Source organism: Botryllus schlosseri, chromosome 9 (assembly GCF_051294905.1).
Source record: "Botryllus schlosseri isolate E-star chromosome 9, Bs_hap1, whole genome shotgun sequence".
NCBI lineage: Eukaryota > Metazoa > Chordata > Ascidiacea > Stolidobranchia > Styelidae > Botryllus > Botryllus schlosseri.
Genome location: NC_137244.1, coordinates 21290776 through 21313393, shown reverse-complemented (window position 1 = coordinate 21313393; position 22618 = coordinate 21290776). Strand labels below are relative to the sequence as shown.

General features: G+C 40.2%; 3 protein-coding genes across 3 annotated transcripts; all 3 read right to left on the bottom strand.

The window, feature by feature from the left end:
• Nucleotides 1–15: 15 nt before the first annotated feature.
• On the bottom strand, nt 16–2819 carry LOC145447049 (dynein axonemal assembly factor 5-like). Its single transcript, XM_080325480.1, has one exon. The coding sequence runs from the start codon at nt 2725–2727 to the stop codon at nt 199–201; it is 2529 nt and encodes an 842-aa protein (XP_080181606.1). The 5' UTR covers nt 2728–2819; the 3' UTR covers nt 16–198.
• Nucleotides 2820–10197: 7378 nt separating this feature from the next.
• Nucleotides 10198–15097, bottom strand: LOC145447248 (uncharacterized). Its single transcript, XM_080325665.1, has 6 exons — nt 14970–15097; nt 11156–11284; nt 11010–11066; nt 10835–10945; nt 10663–10767; nt 10198–10332 (listed from the first exon to the last, which is right to left on the bottom strand). The coding sequence occupies exons 1-6, from the start codon at nt 15027–15029 to the stop codon at nt 10294–10296; spliced, it is 501 nt and encodes a 166-aa protein (XP_080181791.1). The 5' UTR covers nt 15030–15097; the 3' UTR covers nt 10198–10293.
• Nucleotides 15098–15159: 62 nt separating this feature from the next.
• Nucleotides 15160–21321, bottom strand: LOC145447247 (QRFP-like peptide receptor). The gene is made up of 3 exons (XM_080325664.1): nt 20666–21321; nt 17887–18041; nt 15160–17115 (listed from the first exon to the last, which is right to left on the bottom strand). The coding sequence occupies exons 1-3, from the start codon at nt 21051–21053 to the stop codon at nt 16288–16290; spliced, it is 1371 nt and encodes a 456-aa protein (XP_080181790.1). The 5' UTR covers nt 21054–21321; the 3' UTR covers nt 15160–16287.
• Between the last annotated feature and the right edge of the window lie 1297 nt (nt 21322–22618).

Sequence of the window (22618 nt, the reverse complement as noted above, 5' to 3'; positions counted from 1 at the left end):
ACGCTTAACACTATCCTAAATTGACATCAACAAAATACCGTGAAACGGCAAACACTCAATTCATTACCTAGCATACTACTAATTTCACAAAAGACAACCGATTGGCTTCACAAAAACCTTGCGAACTGCAATTGGGTGAAAAACACGGTGCTAATTCAATTATTTTAAATTAATTTCAGATAATGCAAAACAGAGAGTCTATTTTGATAAGTTCTGTAAATACACCAGCAGTTCGTTGCAGTAGTAATCCGTCCTGTGTTTATGCTTGACTTTCTCAATCTCCCTGATCAACAGGTTGGGCGCGATCCTGCCGCCCGCTTTCAAAACATTCATCGTCGAAACCTGCATTTCCGTAAGCGGATCGTCCATGTGCACCAGTAAGCCTGTATACATCTCTTCCAAGTGAGCCCGGTTCAGTTTTATATCATAATCGGAGCTGAAACACTTGAAAAACGCCAACCAAGTCGAAGACACAGTCATACGAATCTGATCGCTTGCGTCATCCATTCTTTTCAGCAAGTCCATGTAAATTTTGTGCAGCACCAGATCAGGAGTTAGCCTCGTTTGGCACATTGTGAAAAAGCGGGTCAAAGTTTTCGCCGTGATTTCTCTAGTGCTCTGCGTATCGTCGTCGAGTAAAGATGACAGAAGCGGTAGTAAAGGATCATTCAATAGCTCAACACCCATATCAACATCAATGGCACCGCTTCGAACTAATGCCCACAACGAAGACATAGCGATTGTCCTGATGGCACCGGCGGTACGACCGGCTTTCCAAACCAAGTTAGGAGCCACCATATCGCACACGACGCTTCTGACGTATTCCCGGCTAAACCGCGCGCTTGAATTCAAAGTTTGGTCTAAGTTCAGCAAAAGTTTTGACAGCAACGTAAAAAAATTCAATCGTAGCTCCACGTCTTTATCGGGGTTCAAGTTACATTTCAGCACGGGCATAATCTCCGCTAACAGATCCCCTACTACAGTCCCTGACAGCGACAGCAAAGTATCAAATATCTTTCTCTCAACCGAATACTTTGTCCAAGATTCAAACGAGCCTTCCATAGAATCGATAACTTGCTTTGCATGCCGATGGTACAAACAGGTAGCTCCGTCTTTCAACCCTAATCCATTAGCTAACAACTCCAAATTCTTGTCGCATTCACGAGATATTTCTTCAGACCTGTTAACAGCCAAAACAGTGATTACAACAGTAAAAAGCGGCAAACTCACAGATTCCAATTGATCGTGACAAACAAAAATAATAGCCTTCACACATCGCAGTAACGCGTAGTGATAGTCGGATTTTTCAGAGACTTGACACACATCAGCATCAGTCAAAGTATCTACAATCACAGACAAGTGATTTCCAATGACATTGCCAGAGCAGCCGGAAATAATCGACGCCAAAACTTCAAGAGCAGTTGGGCTAGCGCCTGCCTGCACCAGAACCGATTGGAGAATAAGTTTGCAGAATATCTCAGGCGGTACAAAAGCGCCGATTAATTCGGCACTGCGTAGCGCATTCCTTAGTACACCTCTCTCTTCATCTCCACAAGCGCGAAGCAAGGATTGAACTAAAGGTTGCATATGCTGGGTGGTGTAATCTTCAGCGTGCAGCAAAAGGATGTACAACAGTTGTGATGTCTTCACCCTGGTTTCGACAACCCAATCGCCTAAATCTCGGTAAATTCCAGGCATCAGCTTGGATAGATTTCTCTGTACCAATTCCCTGCATCCAACACACGGTCTCGGTGTGTCACGCGGATATAAAACTGGAACCGGCGCTTCGAAATCCATCTTATCTTTAAGATCATTTTCGTTTTCTTGCTGGTACAAAAGCCCAACACGATGCCACAGGTCCTTAGCCTCCTCCTGTATATCAGGCATGTCATCGTTGAAGCCAGTCAATATGAGAGGGATAAATTTATGAAAAAACGAATATCTGTCAGGTAATTCAAGTAGCCAGCGACCCATATTTCTAATCACTGCCCGTCGTACAGCAGGGGATTGATCGAAAAGCCTTTGCGCTAAATGCGATATAACGTCGTCTACATTCTTTCCATTTCCGTATTGAATCACGTCTGCGGTAGCCTCCACAACTGCCACTCGAACTTTCGAGTGTTGGTGAGTGATACTAAGCATCAAAGGTGCAATCAACGATTCTGATTGCATGTGAAAATGCTCTGGGATACTCCTTGCGAGGGAGCTTGCGACTTTACAGCTGCTCTTTTTCACTTCACCAAACGGGTCGGCTATAGTTCGTTTCAAAATATGAATCATTTCATCGAGGAACGCGGCCACTTTTTTACCACACAACTCCACAATAGCCGTTAGTAAGTTCTCGACAATTAGCTGCCTCAGCTCTTCGGCCGGCTCCAGAATTTCTTCTTGACCCAGCCTTTGCACGAGACACGGTAGAATATATGCGAGGGTGGCATGAGGTTGCGGTATTATGTTAAAATACTCTATAACAAAATTTACCGACAACTCACGATTCACTTCGGACGTATCGGAGAAACACTTCAGGACTGGCTTCAGGACATCATTCGCTAGGTCTTGAAGAATTGTCCCGCCTAGTTTGCGTGAGATAGTTTCTCGCTTGATGTCTTGGAGACCTCTCTTCCGCACAATCTTGCTCGGATCAGCTAAGCAATTGACGTGTCTTTGAATCAGTCGGCGGATGTCATCAGTCGTTACCACATCTTCCTTATTCGAATCTCCTGACATTATGCTTTATACAAGGTACTATCAATGCCTACTCGTCCGAAGGAGCGCAGCTTCCTGTAAAATATGTTTGGCATCAAGTTTTAGGCACGGACGGCAATGAATTTTGTAATGAACCATTAAAACGTGACAACGTCTAGTCATATTTTTAAAGTTCCGCAGCTAACCGCTCTTGTTATGACTATTTGCATGAATGATTTTGACTCAGCCCTGCTCCTGGTGAGAAGCAATAGACCGTTGTTGCAAAGGAGCAATGATATATGATATATATATACATATATATCATTGCAAAGGAGCAACTACGAATATAACCATGAACTTTCACGAGTCTTGCTTAGTAGTAGTGATAAAAACGTTCTTACTAATATCCCTTCCAGCATATTAGCCAGTTTACCCTGCAATTCATATGGAATATGGTTTTGAAAAATTGTCTTTCACACCAGACCGTTATCAGCAAATCGGTAAATCGGAATTCGGAAAATCGTCATATCGGTTGTAGGGAAGGGAATCGACTCGTGCAGTACGAACGATACCACATATTGCACAGAGGAGGAGATTACGGGCTTTTTGCCATACAGGATCCAAACTACCTCGATGACGTCATCATAGCATCAGAGTACTGAGCAGTTTAGTTTTGAAAAAGGCTATGCTTTTAAATATGCGATAGGGATGGTGTGAGCCAACCCTACATTTCAGTGAAGTGAGGGCCTATGCCCTATAAATGTCAATGCACGCGATACCTAGCGACGACTCGATTAAGATAGCGTGTAATGTTGAAGCGTCAGGCTTCTTGATCGTTAGATAGGTCGTGGGTTCGACCCCCGGCCAGGTCAAACCAAAGACCTGATTAGTAAATAGTAACACCGGTATCCATCACTTCCTCGCTTGGCGCTTAGCATTATCGGGATAACATGGCGGGGTGGCGCAGCTTATCTGCACCTTGCTTGTCAACCGACATATGCACATCATGCAATCATCATGGTATGCAATGCCGCAAAAACACAGAGGACAAAATATACAACGTCCTTTCCTCACTTTTAATGCCACAATGCTGAAGTACAAATTGACGTTTTAAAAGTCGCCAAATGTTAGGGTTACCATATTTTGGAAATCTGAAAAAAGGACACTTTTTCAGACTTGCAAAACCGGAGCAGAATTCTGAAAAAATGGTAAATTTTTCCGGCATGGGTCAACTTTCTCGCACGACACCCGAAATAGGCCTACACTTTTTCCTTTACATTATCAGGCGGTTAACTAAAAAAAGGTCAACTTTCCGGCTCAGCTCCTGAAATACCCGCCGGAGTGTTACTTCGGTGCTGATTTACGGCATCTCAGTCGAGTTTGGCCGTAAATTTGACCAAAATTCCCAAAAAAGAGGACACATCCTCTTAAAAGACGACGTATGGTAACCCTACCAAATGTATCAACTGGGGCAATCAAATGATATAATATTCCCATAAAATCAATATATCCCGTCGCTTTGCCCAAACTTTCGACGGGGACTTGCCAGGGAATATAAGCCTACGCCTTAGCGGCCCAGGCCAGACCGGACAATGTAGGCCTATTCGGCGTCTGAGTATTGCTATGTTGATATTGAGTATATAGTATAAAACTTATTTCTCTACTTGCTATCGTTACTATACCCAATTTACAAATTATACAGCAGTAGCCGGATTTGGATTTTATGATAGCCTACAATCAGGACCGTAACTGCCGCACCCCAAACCCCCCAATTGGGGGGAGGGGTCCGAGCTCGAAGGAGGCCCAAAATTATTTCGTGAATTAGCATAAATCATAGAGTACTTTTTGAAAATTTATGCAATTTTTTCGAAATTTTTTCGCGCTTTGCGCGATTTCAAGTTGCCATTTTTCGTGATTATTTGGTATGTACTCTTCCCCCAAGAAAACATACGCAAGATTTATAGAAATGGGCATATTGGCGTTGGCCATTACCGCGCCACGACGCACCAAGACATACAAAGTTTTAGGCCATATAACATGCGACTCCAAGAAGTGTGCCAGAACGATCGGCAGCGAGAAAACCTTGGCCGAAAAGGACAATGCCCTTATGCTGACCAAAGACTTCGTTATAATGTAAATTGATAGCAATATATATGCAATTCCCGATCACATTGACCGATTAAATCATGAATTCTAGAAATTTTTCGCGCTTCGCGCGTTTTAGGCGAGAAAAGCTGACTCACTATACGAACACCCAATGTAGATGATAGGTAGCGATAGACAGTGTATAGCCGGAGGGGGGTCTAGGGGGCTTCGCCTCCAGAAGTTCGGTTTTTCACCCCATGGGGTGCCCAAGACCAATATTTTTTTTTTGGGGGGGGGGACGCTGACGAAGTGCTGTTACGGCCCTGCCTACAATCTACATATGAAGTCAAGATTGACCCCGGCATACGTTGCTAGATTTTTTTACATGGGATAACGATATCAAATTCATTGATTGATTGGAGATTGAAGAAGCATCATTTGCTGACTGTAGGCCTAGTGTATTTCGCTCTCGATGTTGTGTGATTGCAGGAACGCAGGTTCATCTCACAGCAGAGAGTATATTCGTAGAGTCGGTTTAGGTCGTTTAAATGTTTTATACAGAGATAGTGGTTCTAAATATGGCCACCGTTTGCCTTTATTCTAGGGTTTGCGAAAATGTTTAACGTAATCACTAATCAGTAGGGCAATTTTTTTTTTGACCTAAAAAACGGAAGATTTTTACCTAAAAAATCTAAATTTTGACCTTTTTTGTCCTAAAAAAAACTGAAATTTGACCAAATTTTGACCTCACGTATGCAAATTAGGTGTTTTCGCATATAATGTTAAAATTGTACTACTTATCTTCATTTCTGGTTGGAACTGTCTGTCCTTACAAAGTAGATTGGCCTGAAAAAATGTTTTTGGCTCAAAAACTGACAGATTTTTACATGAAAAACTAGTATTTTAACGAAATCTGGCCCTATGAAGAATTCCAGTAGTTACATTACGTATTTTGGTGGAAATAATTAAAATTTGTTGTAGTACAACGAAAGATCCTTTCCTACATTCTCGGGTAGAAAGTGTCTGTCCTTACTACGTAGCTTGCCAAGAACGGAGAAAGAACGTTCAACAGCAGCATTTGTTGGCTGACAACACTCAAGTTGTGTGCACACTGCTGGTGACAAACCGTGTTGCTTCATTCTGACAATGTTGTCTATATCACAATTTTTCAGCTTGCGCTTCTTGATATAAGAACCATGCAATGTCCAAGCAGTCTTGCTTCAGCTAGGATATTGCGGTACGTTGACCATAAAACCACGTCACTATTTGTTTCATTTGACCATTTATGATTCACAATGAGCAGACGATGGTCCGTTTACAACGGTAGGCCTATAAAGTAGGCTACAAGCTGTAAAATATCAAATGATAAGTTCACCGACAGCGCAAAATCTACGATACAAACGAAATGCAGAGGTCAAAAAATGTTTGACTTTGTAAACAATTTTGACAAATTTTGACCTAACATTACAATTTTGACCTAATTTTGACTTTTTTTGACGTGTCAAAAAAAAATTGCCCTACTAATCAGCTTTCAAAATATGCCGCGAGTGAGTCAGGACAAAGGTGGTGACCTTTTTTCAATAATCATCCCATCAAATTTTGAGCTGGGCCACGGAACATTTTCAAATTGGAAATGGAGTCGCGACTATAAAAGGTTGGAAATCACCGGATGCGTGATATTTATATAGCTCAATGGTGCACACCGGCATTATGCTGATAAAAATGTTATCGGCGTGACAATGACATGAATATGACAATTACGCTCCCTGCATTTTTTAAGTCATCTATCGCTAACCCTGATCATAATTGGAAGAACCAATATTAATGACAGAATTCATTCAAAAATTTTGACTATCGGATGCAAATGCATAGCAAGCACCCTAAGAAGCTATTACCCTGGGCTCAAGATCAGTGTTTATTTGGGCGGAAGGGTGCTGAAAAAAGAAAAAAGGTGGTTTTGGCCCTGGTTAAAACACACAGCCACATACTCCTGAACCAGACCGTGACCGCCTCTGGTCGAAAGGCAAAGCTTTGCTATTGTGACGTTATATTCACCGACAGTGTGCTCATAACTCATTTGGACATCCGCTAGTGGGCGCTAAGGAGTGTCCGGAATTTGACTCATGAAAATATGGTAACCCTATTCTAGATATCCCTGGCTGCCAGAGTGCCAGCACCATGCATAGAGTGGCTCGCAGTTGAAATACAATAAATTTCATAAAAGGAAGTTATAATAAAGTGAAAACTGTAGTAGGGAAAAAGGATCACAGTGCAGAACCTACCAAGGTGCGTTTGTGAACGTGAACCTCTCAGTTTCGGAGGTTCACGCACAGAACGCGAACGTGAACCTGACGTTCACACCATCCCTATATGCGACATCTCATCCCACCAGCAATGTTCCCTCTAATTTTTCACGAGTCCGCGCGCATTCACCAACTTAATGTGTGCTCCCTTGGACCACAATGCGTAACGACTAAAAAAAGGTCATTACTTCGGCTCTTTTGTGCGCAGCATGGATTTTCTGTACGCAGAGACCGTGCCAGCACTGCGCAATTGCGCACGTGCGCAGCTAAGAGGCAACATTGGGCACCAGGCTGTCATATTTCTCATATCCCATTCGGAACGATGACCATTACGTCATCTCAAATATCTAGAAATGGTCGAAGTTTTCATTGATGGTGTTACTCAAGAAGAAGTAATGAGTAAAATCAAAAGTGAAATATTTTGCAGACATTCTAAAACAATGGGATGGGATGTTTTGTATAGAAACAATGCGGGTGTGATCAGACTAGTTGACGTCCAGGGTCGTATCAAACATCCCCATCCTATACTAAATACTGAAGGCCACCTCATATTTTCTTTGTCGATCATTGTTGCCATCTGTTTGTTTTTTATTTCGGTTGCATAGATATAGAGACTCTCTCATCTTCTCATATCCGTGAACTGCTTTTTAAGAGGTGGTCAAAGTAGTCAAGAAAGCTACTCAAGTAGAAGTAGAAGTAGCGATGGAAAAGTCTACTCAAATACGAGAAGAAGTACTTCTTCCGTTCGCAACCTAAAACTACTTGAAGTAGAAGTAGAATTGACCGACTTTAAATCTACTCAAGTAAGTAAGTAGTTCGGAAAACGATCGTAATTCGTTCGCATAGATCGTCAAAAGCTGCAAATTGAGTTATGCGAAAGATTCAGAGCTTGATTCATATTGATGCATACCAGGAGGTATTCAATTTTCGACAGCAGAAGCGTTTGTCCGCATGATGGGATGAAAATGATGGTATTGATATGGAAAAGCGATACTAATCCTCTCTTTAGTCGAACAGCACGTCTCAGAAAATATCATAGTATTGCACCCTCTCCATATTATAAGGCCCGTAGTTTAGTCGAATAGCAATACGGAGAAGTTGTATCGGATACGGTGTAAACACTTTCCGCGATTAGTAAACGTTAATAAAAAATATGGTGGATCGTAAAAAGGCCATATTGTGAAATTAAAGGCATTACTACACTTCCTTTTATACTTAAACATTATGTTCTCCAGACAAAAGAACTGATACTAATTAGAACTCAAAGTATGATACTGGGAATTGAAAGTGAAATATAAATCCTACTTCTAAAATCGGAAAATGTGTTTCATGTCTTTAGTCCAGAAAGTTTCAAAGGTTTTATGCTAAAACAGGTCTAAGGCTAAAAAAAAGTCACAGCCCACTGTTCCAGATTAGGACACGCCATGGACTGCTAGACTACGATATGAAAAGTAAATGCTAGAATGCGAAACATCAGTTTCAAACGTTATGATGGGCCATATATACTGTGATGAAATATTTCATATGGGTGATGATTCGGTGTGAACGAAGCCACGCAACCCGCTCCCTAAATTATATACACCGATACTGTCGTGAAATTATATTGGTCACTCTATATCCACTGTGCGCGAAGCGCGACGAAAATTCTGGGCTTTACTCAACTTTTCTGAAAATTAAATGATGATACTCCGTGGAAACAGCCCTAAAATTCTTTAGGCTATCTTCCTGATCGGAGGAATAAACTATTTCTACTTGACAAACTGCAAATAGAGAAAAGTAAGTAAGAAGATCACAAAATATTACGAAGTAGAAGTAGCAAAAATTAGTTCTACTTGAGTAAGTACTAAAAGAAAACTATTCGAGTATTTCAAAAAAGTAGAAGTACTTCGGTACTGACCACCTCCGCTTATAACAGATTAAAAAAAGACCTAGGCCTACCTAATCACCTCTTGTCGTCATATCAACACTGTTGTCCTACATCGCCCAGACATTGCTTCATTGATCAGTTGATCATTTGCTACCATCGCTTATTAATTTTCATTTTATTTTCCTTTTGTAACTAAAATTTTTTACAGCCAGTCTGTATAGAGACAAGTGTAGCCTACTTGTTTAATGCAGGTGTGATCAGACCAGATCAGTTGACCTTCAACTTCAAGGTCGTATCGATCATTCATATCTGATTTACTGAATACTGTGTATGCATATTTTCAGTATCACCATCATTGATGTCTGTTTGTTATGTATTTTGGTTGGATGGAAAAATAAAGACTCTCTCTCTCTCTCTCTTTGTGGCATATACGATACTCAGACTCATGATATAAAATATACATAAAAATACACGCGATCTGTGATCCTGAGTGCATTATCTCTACATGCCGCTGGACAAGGAAGGTGCAGAAATTGCCTTTTTAATGATGCTTGCATGGAGGGATGTATGATTTATAAACCGCGAAATAATTCTGAGTTTCAAGTTTTAAAACTTGAGATGCCTGTGCGCGGGAATTTCTTTTGTCGAAATGGCTTATTTATTGTGCCGCAATAGCGGGGCCGAATAGTCCCGCGCCTGCATATGCATGAAACATATCAACTATCTACATAAATTTGAAAGGGCTAAAACACGGTTTGATGTAAAATTGTGCGCACTTTCTATAAGGTCATACATCCACATGAAAATCAAGAACCTCATGGTTAATTGTGCAAGTTGAATAAATTATTCGGAAAATACCTTGTTTTATGCTGATTTACGAAACAATAATTGTCCCCTTTCGGCTTGGACAATCCCTAATTGGAGCGTTTGGAGTGTGGACTTCATCATCCAGCAATCATAGTGATATCCAAGGAAAGCATGTATATCACCAAGTTTTCCAGTGTCAATATAGAGAAAATGTGTAACTCTTCTCCGTATGACGTTATAAAGAAAATTTGCGCCAAAGAAGATGAACGACCTCTGGTAGCCTACATGATTGGCTACTGAAACGTATTATCCATCCCTTGCACTTTCTCTCACATAACTCCAGCTTGGCATATCTTACCTGACTATATAGTAATGTGACATACTTTATATGCCACAAAATGCACTAATATTATACTACAAAAATACAGTACAATTTTGTGCAACGCTTCATTCATGATTTTTACACAAATATCTTTGAAATATAAAACAAAACATATGTATTTGTGGACCACATAATGTAAACACGTGCTTGGTGGCATTAAATTTTCATCGTCTGATATTCCTCCTTGCTGTGCTTTGTACGTTCTAAATAAAAATATAAAAACGTAGCCATGTGTCACATTAAAATTCGCCTCGAGTCGCGAGAAAGAATAAAAAGAAAACGTGATACTTATCATGGGTTCTTCGCATAGAAAACGTATGGTGAGTTTGGTGACCAAAATAATCCATCTATACGATACCACGAATAAGTGAGAAACATATTGTAGATCATATCAATGTTTATACTGACCAATCCCAGAGCATTTCACATCTACCATCACGATTTTATTATGTCAGTCTATTGTTTGGTCATTGGGGAATGGCTCATCGCATGCTACATGATCACATCGACTGATGCACTTCATCTGAACTTACCTCGGGGTTGGCTCTGCAACAATTGTATGAAACCGAAATGATGAAAAGAATAATTTGTAAGGAGACCAACAGCGTCAATATCCAATACATCATAACCATCACGTCCTTCAAAAAAGATATGAAACATATGCGTAAATATTCTAAATGGCGTAGTTTAAAGTTGAGTGTTTACTGAAATAGGTCCCGAAGACGAATGCGCCGATACCAATCCGAATATGTCCATGAAAAGTATACCAATGGCCGAAATTAGACATAACCAGCCAAGACGATAATAACTCTTTATCTGAAAATGCATGAGCCTCCATTTGCAGACCACACTAATTCACTCTCCGTGGTATATCGCTTACCATAACAGATGATTGATTGTAGAAAGTGGCTATCCCGATTCCACCGGTAATACATATCTGAATCGAAATATATTGTAGTGAAATGATGGCCGGTGCTCGGTGGTTCAATTGAATTGATGTCCGACGCATTAGTATACACAACTTACCAGGACACTTCCCCATATATTGACATGCGTCGACACCAGGAGATATCCAGGTATATCGTGTATTTCACGATGAGCGAGAGCAACCACTCCGAGACAGAGCATAATTATTCCGAAAAGCACCTGCGTCACCTGTTTGGAAAATCAGAATTGTCACAAACCCACTACTTCAATCAATCGACAGATTATATTTTCATCTGCCCAAGACACACACACAATGCGATGTAATGAACAGATAGGGGGAGGCCGATCTTCGATGTTATTCTTTCTTCGTCGATCCTTTTCAGAAGCTATTTCATACTATTTTTCTTTCTTTATCGGGTCTTTTTCTGGGTCTTTTTGTCGCCGTAAGAACAGCGACAGGGGAGGAGGAGACCAGAATAACCCCCGACGGCGGGAATCTAACCCCCCTGCTTGGATGGCACCGATGCTTACCACTACGCTATCTCGCCCGATAATATTCGGTATGTAGCAATGTAGCATGTATAGCATACATTATTAGATATTTTCCCTCAGCTATCTTTGTTTAGAAACACGTTCGCCAATGTTAGGGTACGCCTCACGCTTCCCTGATCTTTTTGCTACATTATGTCTTTATTGTCTACGTTATTAAAATGGACAATTCTTGTGCTTATTACTCATGCCTTATTTTCAATGTTTTGCTATTGTAATCTCAGGAGTCTGATATTTGTAATAGTCATCAACGTTTGCTGTTGTTAGTGGTATCATAAACTTGCGATATTTTATGTTTGAAATTAATGAACTAACGATGGTGGTAACGATTTATTCATATTCCATTCATTCATTTTATTCATATTGACATGAGTTCAAAACTCCAAAAAATTGCGATGCAATGAAAAGATGGGAAGGAGTCGAAACGACTTGGAATAGTCGTTCAATGACAACAAAGGCAAATTTTATCTTGTTGTGAGTAGGCTATATTTACCGTACCAATCTTTTATATGATTTTACGACTTTGTTTTGTCTTCGAATGATTGTATCTAGGGTTGTGTTTAAAACAAAAATCAATTTAAAACACACATGTTTAAAACATGGCCCTTGTTTAAAACATGTTTTTTATTGTTTTTTTGTTTTTTTCTACCCATGATATCCTAATGATGACGAAAACCTTCTAAAATGACGATACAGTGATTACTGCGACTGCACGGCATGGAATGCTCGACGAAAATTCTTGTATTCAACGAATATTTTATTGAAAAAAAATCACTGAGTGGCTTCCACGGCACACCGAGAAGCATAGAGCAACAACTGCTTTACTTTTACGATATCATCGTCAATATTATCCATAAATAAGTCATCCTGCATCGTGGACGGAGTTTTGAAATCGTCCCGCTCTTCAAGTCGACTGGATATACCGTTTACACGACTCAAAAGAGTCGTAGGGTATGTATCATCATCGTCAGGTTCGCTGGGTACTTTCTCGGCTTCGCTGATTTCATCGATGACCTTCTCAGATTCTTCTTCCTCCACAAGTATTCTAATAAACTTCCTTAATAAGTCTTTTGATTTCTGACAGTCAGACTTTCCAAACAAATGGTAGACGAGCGAATTTGCATTTGCTGTTGCACTCCTGAGTATGCTTCATCATCAGCGAAATTTGTCCTTCAACTTGCTTGGCACAATAATTACACTTCGCCTTCTTTCGTACCTGTACACTCGAAGAGCTTGTACAAACTTCTTGATATAAACTCCAGAGAGCATGCTTTCTCCGTCCGGTCCGCATAACATGTACTGGTTGCAGCGAAACAATATCCAGTATATTCACACAACAGAGGAACACAGACAGACCTGTTCATTTGTGTTCGTTAAATGGTGGCCTTCGGACCATTGTCAAGACTCAAGAGCGTGACAATCGCTTTCAATTTTACTATTATGAAACAATGGAAGTCGGCGACGATTATGTTTACACCGACCGAAGTATTTAATATTTATTCGGCCTATATCTGGCGGTCTACCTCATCATGCAGAATTTTTATTGAATAGGGCCATCATCATCAAAACATCCAATCGGTTCAAGTGATATGTTGTAGGCATGTTATAGGCCTAATTGCTGTAGCGGTGACGATGTCGAGGGTTCCATTCCTACTATATTGTATGCGTCGACTATTTTGTGCGCAAATCGTCCGAGGGTTCATGCTATATGATTTTCGAAAATATCAAGACAGGTTACGATATAACCATAGCAATTTACAGCGTAGCTACGCTGTAAATTGCTATGATATAACTTTTGGAAAAAAAACACAATTTTGTTTTTTTCTAAATTGCATTTGTTTAAAACAATGTTTAAAACATGTTTTAAACTAAGTGTTTTAAACAACCGTTTGTTTTAAATGCAACCCTGATTGTATCACTATAATCTAAGTCATCGTTCCGACAACTTCCGATCTTTTGATGTTTTCGCATTTTTCATGTTTTGAATTGAGAAAAATATTATTAAAAACGAATTAGAACCGAACCAGAATTGTATGATATTTATTACGTGACTGTACAGTGTACATCCGCAATAATCGTTGACTGGTCGATTACTCTTAATGTTTAACCGCTCCCCAATAGGCGATGCATGGATAAACAAATTAGAGGTTACAACTCGATACACATTGCCCGGCTACTTGCTGCCTGATTTATGATATAATCTGTTTTACTGTGGACGTTATACAAAACCTAGAGCGAAAATGGGTCGTGCTATAGGGCGGGGTGATTCGATTCTGAATTCAGAATCTCAATATCACTCATTATGACGCCACAACAACATGAAATGTATGTGTTTGGTACAAAAATATACTTTTTATGCGACCCCCAAAATATAATGCCAGTTCTACATTATATTAACGATTATAAAGTATTTTCCACTTTGTGATAATGTTGGGGGTTGATAGTCAGTTTACAGAAATTCCATTTGCACTGACATGTGTAGATTTGTACTGCACGTTTAGTATTCTGTGATGTACGTCCAACTATAGATAACTAACCTACGGATAGATACGCAACACCCATCGTCACGCTCTCTTGCCCGGAGGATATTACTGCTCAGCAATCTGAACGCAGCATAATTGCTAATCCCATAGCTGACGACCTGAGCGCTCAAATTACTTAGAGCTGATCTTATTTGAAAGCTACTGACGCGTTGATTCTGAAAATATACATTAAAAGTTCATTAAGGGAATGGAATCAGCTCGAAATAGCCTTCAAAGTCTGAAAATCGGCATTGTTGCTAACAATGGCAGCGTCGCAGCACAATGACCATAACAGTGGCCCTTGCATGGTGGCGATTGTGTACAGCAATGCAGATTTTCAGACTTTGAGATGTATTTTGAGTGGGTTCCGCTGCCTTGATCAGATTTTAATGTATATTTTCGAAATCAGTGCGACAGTGGCTTTCAAATAAGATCAAAATTTATTTAATTTGAGCGCTCAGGTCATCAGCTGTGGGATTAGCAATTATACTGCGTACAGATTGCTGAGCAGTAATTTCCTCCGGGCAAACAAGCGTGACGACGGGTGTTGCGTATCCATCCGCATCGAGGTTTACAGCCTTCTACAATGGAAAATAATAAAGAAACTAAAATTTCCGTTGATATATTGAATAATTAGTGGCAAGGAGCGTATAATTTCAATGATCGAATCATTAGAACTAGTACGCGGCTCTAGTACGATCTACGAGACGTATCCTTGGTATGTTGAGGTTCTATAGCCGACAGAAGGAGCCAAGTCTTTCGTCCTGGGCTTATTGTGCTGTATAATAATACTCTTTATCGAGATGACAGACTCGTCACATAAACATATCATTCAAACTTACTCCAGTTCGGAAAAATCCGTAAGCAACTGCACGATCCTTTCCAAAAACAGCGTCTTTCATTCTGGCGTTATCGAGCTTGTTGCAGATTCCCGAGCGGCTCTGTGGGATTACTTTTATTGCCGGAGTTGGATAACAAGTAATCTGGTATCGCTTACGACGAAACCTTTTATCGCCTGTATCATCACGAAACTTGTTCACGATTTATATTGCTCACTCTGTAGCTACTTGCTGGATCAACATTCATGCAAATTTCATGCAGTCACTAACTCGCAATCATCGAATTGAGAATATCGTGTTATTTGTCACTAATTGCCATAACAGGAATACTGCGCCGGTAGACACAGTCAATATTGGTCAGAAAATTAATATCAGAAAGAAGTCCAAATTTGGAACTTAGGCCGAACTCCGCTTTACATAGCATATGGTAGTTGATCTCATTTTTCAAGGAGAGACACAATAGCCTATATATATATGATTCGGGATTTTGCATTATATGTGATTGTACCCCTTCTAATATTATTCTCACTTAAAATAGTTGATCTATGCATTCCTCCGAAATTGATGGACATTGAACAATTCTAATATGATGTTTATGCATACATATATATTCTGACATACTAATTATTGCTTCAGCATCAGCAATACTGATATTGGTCAAACTGTTTGTCAGGGCGGAATGAAATCATGTTATTACTAAATATGCCGAACCAAATACAAATGCATTTTGTTTAATAGAGGACAATTGCTTTGGTATTAAGGCATCGCAATACTGAATTCAGTGTCATATAAATTGAGTCGACCATATATAGTAAAACGAAATTATTCCGCGACTGCCGATAGGCAAGGGTCAGTTTAATTTCTACTTCTAAAGCGCATCGAGTGAAAAAAAACGAATTGTTCACCGGCCGTCATGAAAGAATGGACGTAACAATAACGACAGATGAAAAAATGGTAGGCTACACTGATATTAACTAACTTCACACAAAATTTGCCTGGTTAAACCCGGAATCTATATTCTTGTATGGACACGGTCTTGCGGATATACAATTCGAAGGCAGACTAATGTTTCGTATTCGAGAATAATTGCCTCCTTAAATCGAAGAAGGTGCATAATGGGTATGTTGAAAGTACCAGGGTGTTAACCCACTATACCAAAGTCGTAAAAGTATAAGCGCAATAATTGAACAGATTATTTAAATACTGTAATGCTATATTGGTCAAACGGTTCAAGATGCACTGACGCACCACCAATGGTCCACCATATTATAACGTTCGTACTAATCGATGACAATATTTATTCAATCAAGTCGAATCATTGCTAAAGAGTCGACGAATTTTTTTCGCGATCTTGGTCGGTTACCGAATTGAATATCCCGGAGCTCGACTCATTTCCGATTTTGACCATCGGAGTATCAGGGTTCTCGTCGCGAGCTTCGCCGTTCACGCTCGTAATTTCTAACTCTGCACCCCGGCCAAATTTCATTTTCATGACGGATATGTCCGTACGTGGGGTAGGCGCAATGTTTAGAGGCCTATCCTCTTTAGCATCGCTTGTGGTGGGTTTCTTCATCGCAGAAACAGAATTCACTCCACTGTCATTAGATTGGTGTTTCGAACCTACCAGTATCCCACTCGCTCGCCTAATGTAAAAGCAAGCCTGCTGCCGGACTTTACGGTGAAAGTAAGCGTAAAGTATCGGGTTGACCGCTACATTCATATGTCCCAGCATTTGTAAATACGAAAACAAATAATCATTCTCGATTGGCGTACGCACGCAATGTATTGTGAAATAGGGACCCCACAGTACCGCGAACGTGACAACTAGCGTTGTCAGGAACGTAATAAGGCGTCGCTTTTGCTCATAGAGTTTCATTTCTTTCGCGGACGCGCTGCCGACAGGCTTACGTTTCGCCATTGCTCGTGCGATTCGGAAGTACAGGCACGATATGCACAGCAGCGGAAGAATGTACATCACTATCAAAACGACGTAACTGAAGGCCAAAGCGCTCTTTGTGTTCCAAGTTTCAAAACAGAATCGGAATGACGTGTTCCCACAAAGTCCCTGGCAAACCTCAACTACTTCAAATGAAGGGTAGGATATATATAACGGGAAAGTCTCGACGTCCAGAACAATCGCAAGAGGAATCTGAAAAAAAAACACCGATTTCAATATTTGTGTTAGCCATTTTTGCGTTTACTTTCCATTTGACGTCGACTGCTGGTCGCTATAGGAATATATTAAACAACAAATACATCATCGGAAATATTAAGATGACAATATATCAATCTGCTTTCTGGTATATTGAACCCTATCTTATGTCAACCTATAAGTGTAGATTTAGATCGTTTGTCTATCAAAGTAATATTTTTCAAGCTATAGCGAAGTTGTAAATGTACGATTGTTCGAGTATGCTGTGTCATTGCAATGCTTTACACAACAGCTGCTCACTTCCGGAATGCGAGTTGTTTGCGTACATGCCAACGGCAAGGTTTGCAATATCCTAAGTAATCTAGCTAGAATATACAAACTATACATGAATACACCGATATAAAGTTTTTGAAAAACCACGACATACCGCTTTTATCGATATAATCATGAAATCGCGCAGTTCATGAAGGTATCATATAGTTTTGTACTATGCGCGAGTACTCTCATACAGTAGAATGAATATGGTTTGCGATTCTAATGTGAAGTCCCAAGGCTAGCACATGCGAACTTGGATCGTATCACCAGCATTATTTCCTCGTTTGACTATCACACATGCAGTGGTAGTGAGCCCGCGATGTGTATGTGTATTGTGTATACTAATATCGTCCAAACACATACAGTTTTCGAATACTGAAAATAGTGTAATTGAATGATCGAATCTCGACCTTTTTAGCCATTGGAACGATTAATATACAAAATAATTCGCACCTGGAGACAAGCAGATATAATCCATATGACGCCGATGCAAATAGCAATCCGTTTGGGGCTGTCCAGAATACGATTTTTAAATGGACGCACGATTACGTAGAATCTCTCCAATGCAAGCACAACCAGCGTGTAAATTCCGCTCATTACTGCCGTTCCTGTTGAATATGGATTACGCCTCAAGATTAAATGAATAAAAACATATTCAGGGTTCGGATCCAGGACTCAAAGCCGACTTTTGCCCCATATCACACTTCGTAATTTCCATGGGCTGCTATCTCATTTATCCGCGGGGAAGTCGTCTTCTATAAATAAATATAAACATAACTAATATTATATTAGCAATTCATCTTATCAAAAATAACGCCTAATCCATTTTCCCAACTCGACATGATGAAATCATCAGACTTTAGCTTTCTAGTATACATGGACCCAGTAAGATAAGAACATGTAGGGATTTTCGTTATAGTTCGCCAAAATGTGCAAGAAAATCATCAGTGACGTGCGGTGAGATTCATGGTTCAGGCACTGACCCGGAGCCTATACGATCTACTTACTAAGACCGCAGTAGACTGACCCCTTTAGAGTTAGATTTACAAATTTTGGAAATCTAAAAAGAGGACGCCTTTTCAGAAATCTGAGTCTTGCAAAACCGGAGAAGAATTCTCAAAAATCGGTGAATTTTTCCCACTTTGTGATCGGTTGACTAAAAAAAAGGTCAACTTTCCGCTCAGAGCTCAAAATACAGTTTTACTCTCCACATTGCTAGTTGGTTTAGAAAAAAAGGTCAACTTTTCGCTCAGAGTTCAAATCACCGTTTTTCACTCCGAAATACCCACCGGAGCGTCATTTACGGCATATCACTCGCATTTTGCTCTAAATGTGACCGAAATTTTCAATAAAGAGGACAAAATCTCAAAAAAGATGACAAAAGGGCGTCCTCCGTGTACACTTTCAAAAAAGTTAAAAAAGAGGACAAATCCTCTTAAAAGAGGACGTATGGTAACCCTAAAATATATGAACCCAAAAGGGTAGCTCATTCAAATTGGTTACTTGTTATTTCATATTTCATCACTTGGGGCGATTTTTTTTAGATGTCAAAATAAGTAAAAATTTTGTCAAAATTGTAGCGTTAGGTCAAAAATTGTCAAAATTTTGTCAAAATCTTGTTTACAAACTCAACATTTTTTGACCCCTGCATTTCGTTTGTATCGTGGATTTTTCACTGTCGGTGAACTTATCATTTGATATTTTACAGCTTGTAGCCTACTTTATAGGCCTACCGCTCTAGACGGCCCATTGTCTGCTGATTGTGAATCCTAAACGGCCAAATTAAACAAATATAGGTTGACATGGTGTTATGGTCAACGTACTGCCTGCACCATCGAGATGCTTTGACGACAGAGATGCGATACGGCCTTATAGTAAGGTAATCTAGTCTGCCCCCCCCCCGTTTTTCCTCCTCCATGATATCCGTGATGGCTGAGCACCTAGCAGGATAGTCACGGATACCAGTTTAAGAGTCTTTGGTCTGACCCGGCCACTACACGAGAACGCAGAAAAGTATCTTTCGTTGTACTACGACAAATTTTAATTATTTCTACCAAAATACGTGATGTAACTACTAGAATTCTTCATAAGGCCAGATTTCGTTAAAATACAAGTTTTTTTCATGTAAAAATTTGTCAGTTTTTAAGTCAAAAACGTTTTTTCAGGCCAAACAACTTCGTAAGGACGGACAGTTTAGGCCAAAATGTTCGGGTTTTTAGGGAAAAAATCGCCCCACTCATCCCTCATCAAAGTTCTTCGCGCGCAGGGTAAGTACTACCGTACGGGTACATATTGGGTGGTAACAATGTAAAATGTGTATATAGGTATACATGTAGCCGTTCGGTCGTTTTTGATTGCGGTTACATTACATAACAACTACATCGGCAAGGGAAGGTATTTACTATTTACCCGTCACTGTATGTTGATGTTGGGGTCGGGCATCGAAACTTCAATTTCACCATCGGTTCGCGAAGTCGATAGCCGTTAGCGGTTAGCGCATTGCTTCACTGCGCTACAATTGTCGGATTGTGGGACTATAGATTACTTAGTTATCTACAGTGAGACCAACAATCGGTGATTGTTTGGCTATGCCGTCATTGCACGAATGCACGTATAGTATAAGGCTGGATTTTACATCCCTTGATGATTATGTGAGGGTTCAATTGAGTGGGTTCTTACAATTATTGATATACAGAATCCGAATTATCCGAATTAGTGCAACAATATCATTCGATTAATACCAGTGACTAGTTAATATAAATTTTGAGCTATTTATCAAGAATTGCGCTATCGCAAGGGAGGATTGACTCGTCTGTGCCCCACCTTTGCCTCACCTTTCCTTTCGCTCTATATAACTGCACAATAAATTTCCAAATTGCGTAGTTTTGGGTGTAAAGATGTTCAAAATTACTCATTCATAGACATCGGCAGAAAAATACCAGTAAAATCATTGAAGCGCTTCCTAATTTTGTTTTACTTATTCTAGCGACAGGTGAGGAACTGCCTCACTTGCCTTCTCTGACCTCACGCCACTGCTGTTATCAAGATTAGAACCCGCGTAAATATCCATGCATTGCCTTATCAGGTTCCTGCAGGTTGCCGGAGGCATATATACAGGCTGCCCAACTACAAATTGCACGCCCTTTGCGATACACCCTTGAGAAATAATTCCACGAAACTTATTGACTTCACCCGTTGTCACGAAATCCTTAAGATATTCCCAGTGAATTACCTTGAATCATAATTGTACCTTTACAGATCCCAACTGATTTCCTATACTCGTACGATATGTTCCCGAGAAAGGTAAATGGCATAGCGACAGTGATGATGAGATCACTGAAGGCCAAAGCTACCAGCAGCAAGTTGATAGGAATTCGAAGTTGACGAGTTGACAAAATAATTGCGATGACGGATATGTTTCCCAGATACCCGATCGCCATTATCAATGAGTAGCAGACAATGAGGGAATATACGAAAGGATCGGTAAGTTCCCAAAAGAAACAGTCCGAACATGATTCGTTGATATTCACAGCGCATCTTCCATTAGCAGTCTCATTTGGAAATGGAGATCCTGAGCTGGAGTTGAATATCCACTGGCATTCTGGAATATTTCGTGCCATATATTCCGTTATATCTCAATTTGAGGAAGATTATGAAATCTCCATATTTGTAATGACAGCTGCTAAACCTCCTGCAGATTGCTTTCGATCTTCACGAGCCGACTAAATACGAATGCTCCGTATGAAAGTAAAATATTGTGTGACACATGTTGACGGCGGCAAATAAAACGGACTGATTTATCACATTGTTCGAAATGACTGTTTGATTGCATTTTATATGGCATGCGCTTGGGAACTGGTCACACTGTTTGCTTATTTGATTTCTTCTCCTTGAGAGTATACATACCACTTGTATCTCCTGTGCGATGCTACTTATACGTCACACGTGATTCCTGTACTTGCTCTATTTGTGAAAGTTGTAAACGATGGCTTATGTTGATGGTATTTAGAAAGTATATTGGTTCTCATAATCTGACGCAGGTATGAACTGTAATATTATACAGTATGTGCCTGGCAAGAAGTTGCCGTGCGACCCTTGACTTGGAGCACACTGTGTATGTTATATTTGTGAAGTTTGGTCGTTGTTGCTTTTCGAAGCATCGTGAAAAGCTGAAATGTTGTTCCGATAATGGAGGTAATATAACTACTGCTTCGTTATCCATATGTTTTGCGATAGCACCTTTACCAACGTAAAACATAAACCAGATCACTTGATTATGTCAGTATGCTCATTGCTCAGCCAATTATTAGGCTATATATCTTCTATTGAATTGGGGTAATAGGCGTCCTCCGAGGACACTTTCAGTTTACTGAAAAAGTGGCCAAATCCTCTTAAAAATGACATATGGGAACCCTAGGAAATATATTTACCATCCTTATTAATTTCCTATTTCCACCTGCACTAACAGTAAGTCATCACAAAAATACCAAACACCATGGCTTATCCACCTTCACTACATGAAGAGAGCAGTATGTGACTCTTGAGCGGCATTCCATGAAACTCTAGGGCAGGGGTTCTCAACCCGCGGCCCGCGGGCCGCATGCGGCCCGCAGACATTCATTTTGCGGCCCGCGACATCTTTCATTATAAACGCAATTATTACTGACACGGTATTTTTTTCAAATTAATTTAGATACTTGGCTCTTTTATCGCACCGTCTCTCTTTCGTTTGATTCCTCATTCTTGAAAGCAGTGGTTCTCAAACTGGAGGACGCGCCCCCTTGGGGGCCTGAAAGCATCTGAAGGGGGGGCGAAGCTGAGGTCGGCTGGAAATAATTTTGCGCTGCGCGCAATTTATCTCCAGTTCCTAGTTATTTCTAGGTGTATAGTCAGAATTTCATATTTGAGAATTCTCTTTTCAACAGCCATAACCTTCAATGCCATCGAAATAGCCGTTTGTATTGCTAGCATTCTGGTTGCATTTTGTTATATGACGATAAGGGGGCACTAAATTTTCCCTATAAATAACGGGGGCGTGTCTAAAATATTTTGAGAACCACTGCTTTAATGTGTTCTCGTTTATTGATATAGGCTCGACTATAGATTGTTATTAATTTGAATCGGTAATCGACTGGACTCTAGTTCAAGAGAATTCCGCTACGTAGTAGGCCTACACTTTTAAAGA

What these genes read in the sequence shown, in the direction of transcription:
- LOC145447049 (XM_080325480.1), bottom strand. Translation starts at nt 2,727, where the DNA reads ATGTCAGGAGATTCGAATAAGGAAGATGTGGTAACGACTGATGACATC.
- LOC145447248 (XM_080325665.1), bottom strand. Translation starts at nt 15,029, where the DNA reads ATGAAAGACGCTGTTTTTGGAAAGGATCGTGCAGTTGCTTACGGATTT. An exon ending in ACGGATTTTTCCGAACTGGA is followed by an intron (nt 11,285 to 14,969) that starts GTAAGTTTGAAT and finishes TTTTCCAAACAG; the next exon opens with GTGACGCAGGTGCTTTTCGG. An exon ending in ATATATGGGGAAGTGTCCTG is followed by an intron (nt 11,067 to 11,155) that starts GTAAGTTGTGTA and finishes ATTTCGATTCAG; the next exon opens with ATATGTATTACCGGTGGAAT.
- LOC145447247 (XM_080325664.1), bottom strand. Translation starts at nt 21,053, where the DNA reads ATGGCACGAAATATTCCAGAATGCCAGTGGATATTCAACTCCAGCTCA. An exon ending in AGGTACAATTATGATTCAAG is followed by an intron (nt 18,042 to 20,665) that starts GTAATTCACTGG and finishes CATATTCAACAG; the next exon opens with GAACGGCAGTAATGAGCGGA. An exon ending in TTATATCTGCTTGTCTCCAG is followed by an intron (nt 17,116 to 17,886) that starts GTGCGAATTATT and finishes TTTTTTTTTCAG; the next exon opens with ATTCCTCTTGCGATTGTTCT.